Here is an 8,990-nt window from a genome sequence, read left to right on the forward strand (position 1 = left end):
GTTTCTGGAGCTCCTTTAAGCGGCGCGCTTAAACCCCTCTCCTCGCGCACCAGGAAGCAAAGAGGGAAGAAAAGGTCTCTTGCCTCTTCTGCAGCTCCAGACTTCTCCCGGACTCCCTCCCGGCCAGCCGTGGCGCACTAGCCCCTTCAGGCTGTGTTCACGCCGCCAGTCCTCTCTCTGCGATCCGACCAAAGCCCGAGCCTCAGCTCCCAGTCCCCGCCCTTCCCGGCGGGTGAGCAGACAAGCCTCTCGGGCTAGTGAGTGCTGGTCGGCACCGATCCTCTGTGCGGGAATCTCTCCGCTTTGCCCTCCGCAGGCCGCTGCTGCGCTCTCCTTCGCGGCTCCGGAGCTCCCCCCTCCGCCCCCCGCAGTCTCCGCCCACGAAGGGGCTTCTAGGGTGTGGGAACCTTTCCTCCTTCACGGCTCCCTCCCACTGGTGCAGGTCCCGTCCCTATTCTTTGTCTTTGTTTATTCTTTTCTCTTTTGCCCTACCCAGGTACGTGGGGAGTTTCTTGCCTTTTGGGAGGTCTGAGGTCTTCTGCCAGCGTTCGGTGGGTGTTCTATAGGAGAAGTTCCACGTGTAGATGTATTTCTGATGTATCTGTGGGGAGGAAGGTGATCTCCGCGTCTTACTCTTCCGCCATCTTGGAGTTCCCGCCTGTTTGTTTTTATTAATTTATTCATTTATTTTTGGCTGCATTGGGTCTTTGTTGCTGCACGCCAGCTTTCTTTAGTTGAAGCGAGTGGGGGCCACTCTTCATTGCGGTGCGCGGGCCTCTCACTGCAGTGGCTTCTCTTGTGGAGCACGGGCTCTGGGCACACGGGCTTCAGCAGTTGTGGCGCGCGGGCTTAGTTGCTCCGCGGCATGTGGGATCCTCCAGGACCAGTGCTTGAACCCACGTCCCCTGCATTGGCAGGCGGATTCCTAACCACTGCGCCACCAGGGAAGTTTGACTTGTTTAGATTCCACATATCAAGTAGGTCATGCAGTGTCTGTCTTCCTGTGTCTAGCTTATTTCACCGAGCATAGCGCCTTCCAGGGACGGCGTGTCAGAGTTGGTGAGGGGCAGGGTTGTGTGATGGGAGGATGCACTTGTAGACTGACCCGGAGAGAGTTTTAGTTCGGGGCTTCGATCCCTGGCCAGACTGAGGGCCGTCACGGATGGCAGCAGAGACATGACTTTGACCAGATGATCTCCGACCTGGCAGCAAAGTGAGTGCTGACCCTCGATCCCTTGAAGGGGCTGTGAGGCAGCCTGTGACGGTGCCTGGGCGTACAGGTGGCTTCCTGACAGGGTGTTACGAGAAGGCTCTGTAGACCAGGAGAGGGTCTCTTGGTCCCACGGGCTCCTCTCCTCTCGGGTGGCTTCACCCACCACCCTCAACCCTTGGCTTCCTTCTGACTGTTCTGGAAGCTCCGCACTGCTGATCTTAGGTTGTGGGGCATGTTGGAGGGGAGGCTAATCCTGAGAGCCGCGCACATGTAAAGTCTCCCGGTGTGAGGACAGTGGTGAGCGGATACACCCTGCCAGCCACCTTCCACCTTTTCTCAGTGACCTGGAACTTCAGGGCCTCCCCTCCTGTGGGAAGAGTGGCACAGGAAATTGTTAGAGGAAACCACATACTCTGAGGGGGTCCCTTGCCCTTTTCTCCATCGCAGGCCCTTTAGTTTAAAAATCAGAACCGTGATAAATTCCATCCTCAGTGGGGACTTCCCTGGTGGCCCATCCGTAAAGAATCCACCTTCCAATGCAGGGGACATGGGTTCGATTCCTGGTCAGGGAACTAAGATCCCACATGCCACGGGGCAACTAAGCCTGCGCGCCGCAACTGCTGAGCCCACACACGTCAACTAGAGCCCGCGTGCCGCAGACCATAGAGCCTACGCACCCTGGAGCCCGTGCGCCACAACAAGAGAGAAGCCCGAGTGCCACAACAAAAAGATCCCGCGTGCCACAATGAAGAGCCACCGCAGACAAAAAAAAAAAAATTCCATCCTCGACTCCAGCTTCTGGATTCCAGCCGTTTGCCAGTCTAGGCAGGGCCGGGAGGCCTGGAGGAGGGTATACCTGCAGGTTCCTGCCGTCCTCTCAGGCCTGTATTAAGGTGCTGGGCAGGGGAGGTTTGGGGGAAGAGGTGGAAGCTGTGGCTGTGTCCTAGAGAAGCTACAGAAACAGCCTTCCTGAGTGATGGCAGGCATGCTGCAGGTGAGAGGAGGACGCGGTGCCCTCCTGAGGTCGGACTCAGACTCTTCTGCCCCCGGGAGCAGCGGAGCAGCTCCCTCCTGGGGACCTGTCTTAGACAAGACCTTGGCCGCCCACCCAGGGCAACTCCTTTCCTCGTGCACTGGGCTGGGAGCTGCTGGGGCTCTCGTGGGCCTGGCCCCCTCCTCAGCACTGCCCGAGCCTTCCTTACCCGCTGCAGGTTCACGGGGTGTGCGAGGCTTAGAAGAGGTGCAGTTTCACAAGCTGCAGCTGATGAGTGGGTCCCAGCGCCCAACTCCTTCCAGGTCCTCCAGAGCTGTGGGCCAAAAGGAGGCCAAAGGAGGTGCACAGAAACTGGTCACAGATGCAGGGCATTGCCCCCCCGCCCTTTTTTTCTTTCTTTTTTTTTTGGCCGTGCTGCAAGGCTTGCGAGATCTTAGTTCCCTAACCAGGGATTGAACCTGGCCCCTTGCTGGTGAAAGTGCAGAGTCCTAACCACTGGACCACCAGGGAATTCCCTCTGCTTTACCTTTAAAGTACATTTGATGTTTCAAACAGTACTTGGCACCTCTTGGGAAGGAAAAAGGAAGCATGGGAAGGGTTAATTAGGTGGTTTGGTTCTCCGACAGGCAGTCTGGGCCCCTTCACCTCCCCCTCACTGATCCCAATGGAGGTACCTAAATTTCACATTTAGAGCCCATGCTATTCAACGGTGTGCCCCACCAGGCACTGAGCTTCGGCTGTGTAAGTTTCCTGAGGTTGTTGAACAGTCTACCACCAACTAGGTAGGCAGAAATGTGTTCTCTCACGGTTCAGGCCAGAAGTCCAGAATCAAGGTGCTGGCAGGTTGATTCGTTCGGGAGACTGGGAGAATCTGTTCCAGGCCCGTTTCCAGCTTCTGGTGGTTGCCAGCAGTCCTTGGACCTCCTCGGCTAGTAGACACATCACTGCAATCCTGTGATATGGCCTCTTTTACCACAAGGCAGATGGGAAGGAGTCACAAGTGGCCTCTAATTAGGAACGTAGATAAAAGAAAGCTCGTGGGCTTCCCTGGTGGCGCAGTGGTTGAGTCTGCCTGCCGATGCGGGGGACGCGGGTTCGTGCCCCGGTCCGGGAAGATCCCACATGCTGCGGAGCGGCTGGGCCCGTGATCTCGACTGCCAGAGGGATTGAGTGCTGTGAATCTACCCCGTAGATTTCTTTGTCTCCAAGAGGGCTGGGCCTGGAGGCCTGACTTCTGGCAGGACCCAGGGATGGGTACTGCCAGGAACCAAACTCTGTCATTCAACTGTGTATTTCCTTCTTTCATTTAAGGTACTCATAATAAATTCTTTAATTATGCAACTCTTCATTCACGGTTATAAGTAACTTACTCAGTTTTACGTTTAGCTCTATCTTCCCACTGAAGATATTTTTCTCCGCTTTTCAGAGTTGCATAACATATTAATTCAATCTTTTATTTTTCCTTTAAGTAGATTTTTTGCTTGTTCTATTCATTTATTGAGATAATATACCTATATATATTTACACATATGAATTTCACGCACACACACAGATCTTGTATATACCATTCTTACCTGAGTAAATACATTCATTTGGGTTCACCAACACTCCATTTATAGATAAAAACACATCACTCATTCTCATTAGATACACTCGTTGTTAAACCAACATTCAACTCAGAGGTAAGCTATCATTCAGTGTTGTGTACACCACTTTTCTTTGAGTAGATATATTCCTTTCCATGCTAACCACATTTTATTCCAGGGACCCACAATATGCATTGTATATAGGTGTTTTCTTTCTGTAGACACCTTCTTTTGTTTGTTTTCTACCGACATTCCATGTATAGATATATTTTGCATCATTCTCTTTTGTGTATAAATCGTCCTTTCAGTAGGTAACAGTCATTTAGATTCATAAACTCTTCATTCAGGGAGATATAAAAGTATAATTCAATTATGTATATGGAAATGTCTTATGTTAATATATTATTGTTCTGCCAACATTCCATTCATAGAGATACACAGCATATAGTTGTGTGTATAGTTTTTCCCATTCTACAATAGTTTATTCTAAAAAATACCATTCATTCTTATGTTCAGGTATTTCCTTTGAGTAGATAATTTTGTTTTATACAAACTGTCCATTCATAGATATACTTCATATCATTCCATGTTGAGTATAGCTCTTTTTAGATATACATTTTTGTTCTAGTCACATATAGAATTCAGTCGAGTTGTATTTTTCTGTTTTAGCAGCCATTCCCTCATAGACATGTTACACATACCATTTAGTTTTATCGCTCTTTCCTTCAATAAATACATTATTTTTTGTTATACCAAGACCCAGTTTCTAGAGACACATATCAATCTTTTGAACAACTTTTTATGGGGCGATATATTCATCTGTGTTCTATCCACAGTCCACAGGGTAGATATCAAGTTCAGTGTTCTTACCATAAAAACACCAAGAAACAACAAAAACAACAACCCAGAGGAGCACAAGGAAACTTTGGGGGGTGACATTTATTACCATGATTGTGGTGATCATCCACAAGTGTGTGCATATGTTCAAACGCACCAAATTATATACATTAAATCTGTGCATTTTTTGGTATAACCATTATACTTCAAAAAAGCTGTTAAACATTTTTTTACCTTTGTTTTTACTTTAAGAAAATACAAAATTACATATATATGGCTTACATTGTTTGTTTATATTTGACTGCTCTGCTCTACATGGACAAATAAATGTTTGACAGTTACTGCCTGCTGAAAGCGGGATATGAAAAACCTGGGGGTGGAAAGACTTCCCTGAATATCCTTCTATTTATCAGTGTATCAATCATTTTTAAAGAACCACAAATATACTGAAAATCATCTTCAGTAGTTATTATACCAGAGCAACTCAGAAACTCTGCATTCTTAGTTGCCAGGTCTTGGTTGAGAACTCTTAACCTTGAAAAACTCCAGAGTAACTATTAACGGCTTCAATGAACTAAAGTTACATTTTCTTTTAATCTGATAGCAATCTTGACCCAAAAGGCCGGGGTCAAATTAAACGATATCCAGTTTCACTTTGATGTTCATAGCTGCCAGTTCAGCTACAAAATAGCGAAAGACGTAAGGCACAGAAACAGTGTCGATGGTGTCACTGCGATTACACAGAGTACAGTTGTACTTCCTGTTGCGCATGGCGGACCACGATGGGGGAGGCTTCTCCAACAGCGGGGAGAGCAAACTACCACACTTCACACACACGTGGGCTACAGACCGATCCGAGCAGTTGAAGAGCCGGTCGTGAAGGAGAAAAGATGTACCATGAGCTAAAAGAGCATCCCGCTCCATCTCCCCAAAACGGATTCCACCCTGGACGTTTCTTCCCCCAATAGGCTGGTTAGTGACTTTGTCTCTGGCTCCTGTTGTCCTAACTTGGAATTTGTCTGAGACCATGTGACGTAAGCGTTGGTAATAAACCACACCTATGAAGATGTCTGCATCCAGCTCTAGCCCACTGATGCCACTATACAACCTCTCGGTGCCGTAGTAGTTGTAGCCAGCAGCCTTCAACATCTCACCAAAGTATTCCAGGGCCGAGTTCTCCTCTGAGAAGATGAAGGGTGTAGCATCATGGCAGAGACCATGTAAAGCTGCAGACTTGCCTGCCATACTCTCAATCAGCATACCGATGGTCATACGGGATGGAAAACCGTGAGGATTGAACAGAATGTCCGGAACCATCCCGCTCTCAGTGAATGGCATGTCCTCAACTGGCCACAGTCTGCTCAAGATGCCCTTCTGCCCATGACGACTGGCAAATTTATCCCCGATAGTTGGGTTCCGAGGGACTCTCATTGTGATGCAAACACACTTGAATTTGCCATTTCCAGTGTCATTACTGCACACTTTGATGTTATCCACGATACAATTTTCTTTACTCCTAGGAAAAAATAAACCGGACAAAATGTCAAAATGCATAGAGATACTAAGTTTTACTGATATATTTAGTGCTTCATAAAGGATATTTGCAAAACTTAGTCTCACCTCTGTTCTCCAATACAAATAGAGCTGGTATCCCTAAAAGTATTTATGAATAGGGCTACTGATTATGTTCACTATAGAACTGTGTTCATCTGAAAGAATACTAGCAAGAAAGGCAGCTGAAGACCTACTACTGAAACCAATTTTACAGTTGTAAAATAAGCTTAAAAATTTTATTTTTATTGAGGTATAATGAAAACATTTTAGCTAGGAAACATTACTAACAACATGTCTGAGAGAGATGCTCAAGTTTGAATAATATAGTTTTAAAATAAATCACAGATAACTGATCAATTGTAGTAGACTGACAAGAAAAGTAGAAAAACAAAGGCAGTACAACAGACCACAGAACTTTGTCTCATTTAAGAAATGTCCATTCAGTTAATAACTAAGCTACCACTTATATTTTCTCCAAAAATTCTCCTGTTGAAAATAACTTTCATTGACCTCCAGCAATTTCACTCAAACAGCCTTTAAAAAATAGCACTGGTTGGGCTTCCCTGGTGGCGCAGTGGTTGAGAGTCCGCCTTCCGATGCAGGGGACACGGGTTCGTGCCCTGGTCGGGAAGATCCCACGTGCTGCAGAGCGCAGGGCCCGTGAGCCATGGCCGCTGAGCCTGCGCGTCCGGAGCCTGTGCCCCGCAACGGGAGAGGCCAAGACAGTGAGAGGCCCACGTACCACACACACACACAACACACACACACACACACACACACACACACAAAATATAGCATTGGTTATGCGAACTCACTTATAGTACATCACAAAGCTTTCCCCGGTGTTGAGGTTTAGGTAGCTGTAATATGGATCTCCATACTGCAGTTGTGCTCCAATAAATGGCAATCCGTCATCATCCAACTTCTGCAGAATCCGTGGGTCACCAGGTTTGACTCCAAACACCAGACTATCATCTCCTTGTTTGATTTTTTCAGACAGATCTATACACTCGGACTTGTAGACACTTCCATGGGCAAAGCCTCGTTCCCACGAGGCCTTATTCACAATCTGTTAAGTCAAAGAATCATTAAGAGACTGAGACCAGGGCTTCCCTGGTGGCACAGTGGTTGAGAGTCCGCCTACTGATGCAGGGGACATGGGTTCGTGCCCCTGTCCGGGAAGATCGCACATGCCGCGGAGCAGCTGGGCCCGTGAGCCATGGCAGCTGAGCCTGCGCGTCCGGAGCCTGTGCTCCGCAACGGGAGAGGCCACAACGGTGAGAGGCCCCCGTACGGCAAAAAAAAAAAAAAAAAAAAAAAAAAAAAAAAAAAAAAAAAAAAAAGACTGATACCAAATGAAAGTTTTCAAAATAAAGCCGGTTAGAATTACAACTGGTTTAGGCATTCGATTTTAAAACTATCCACATTTCCTAAATCACCTATGCTAACTATTAAAATCCAGACACATATAAAGGTAGGTATTTCCAAGACTACTTTACATTCATTCAACATCTACTCATACTATGCACTCAAATAGGCAGGCTATACGCATATGAATATTTAGTGATATCCCTCAAGGCTTGTCACTTTTAACTTAGACCAGGAATTAACTATTTAACAGAATAGTCATGCACCAAATACTAGGCATTTGGGCACACAAGACATACTCGTTCAGTGATCTGATGGTAAACAAAAAAGTTAAAAATGAAAAAGCATGGAACTACATCTCTTGGTAAAACTTACCATGGCATCTTCCATATCATAGCCAGTGTAAGAAATAACAGCAACAATGGCATTTGTCCCAATTGGATAGTTATCCATGTCATAATAATCATACATGTATGGTCTCACTAAAGGGCTTTGTGGAGTCTGAAGACGATACAGTTTATTATCTGACCGGTCTTGAAAAGTGAGGAGTGGAAAGCCCATAGTCTGCTTACCTACAAAGGGAAAAAAATTAGTATTTCGTTTTTTCCTCCTTGATTATAAAGGTGACATATAAAATTGGAAACAAAATATTCATCATAGGGGAATGAATAAATAAATTAATCATGCTGGTTAAGTTTACCACAGACTAATACTTGGGGTGAAAATGAAGTAGACAAATGTGTATCAACGTGACCCATGAAAACAATGCTGAATGAGAAAAAGTACAGAATGACATTTAATTTGATGCATTCAGGTACATCTGCCACACATCCCAAACAATTCTAGACCTAGTTTATGGACACACATGTAATGTAATCAAAGCATAAAGAGGGGATGTAAAGGATGTATACAAACTACAGGATATTACTACTACTGGGGGGAGAGGTGGAGTGACAGTAACTACTATCTAGTTAGATTACTTTCTTACACACCCAGAGTAAGATGTTGGTATTTGTGAATTGTGCATAGTGAGGTAGGTACAGGGGGCAGGTAAGACGCTTCTTTGTACTACTACCTTACAGTACAGAGAATCAATTCAAAACAAAATGATTTTAAAAACTAAAATAAATAAATATATACACAGGGGAATTTTTTTTAAAAAAGGGAGACTTCCAGTTTCCAGTATAGAGAGATACTCCTACAATATCACCCCAAACATGTAAGTATAAAATCCAGAAAAGAAAATCAACTACATACATATACGCTATACCTGAAAGCACTGAAATGTAATAAAAAATAGAAATTAGAGAGGGATTAACATTTGGACAAAAGGAACTTCAGAGTGAATTTCCAGTTTTTTCAGTTTTTTTTTTTTTTTTTGCGGTACGCGGGCCTCTCACTGTTGTGGCCTCTCCCGTTGCGGAGCGCAGGCTCCGGA

At 45.8% G+C, this 8,990-nt stretch overlaps 1 protein-coding gene across 2 annotated transcripts in view; it reads right to left on the reverse strand.

Annotated features, from left to right (window-relative positions):
* Window positions 1-561: 561 nt before the first annotated feature.
* POLR1B (RNA polymerase I subunit B) overlaps window positions 562-8,990 on the reverse strand; it is a 34,952-nt gene continuing 26,523 nt past the window's right edge. For both annotated transcript variants that reach the window (XM_055088877.1, XM_055088878.1), the window contains 3 exons: window positions 7,928-8,119; window positions 7,000-7,253; window positions 562-6,146 (listed from right to left, as the gene is read on the reverse strand). In XM_055088877.1, coding sequence (XP_054944852.1) covers window positions 5,264-6,146; window positions 7,000-7,253; window positions 7,928-8,119 — 1,329 coding nt within the window. In that variant the 3' untranslated portion in view covers window positions 562-5,263. The remainder of the gene's footprint in view (window positions 6,147-6,999; window positions 7,254-7,927; window positions 8,120-8,990) is intronic.

The sequence above is a fragment of the Physeter macrocephalus genome, chromosome 12, assembly GCF_002837175.3.
Source record: "Physeter macrocephalus isolate SW-GA chromosome 12, ASM283717v5, whole genome shotgun sequence".
NCBI lineage: Eukaryota > Metazoa > Chordata > Mammalia > Artiodactyla > Physeteridae > Physeter > Physeter macrocephalus.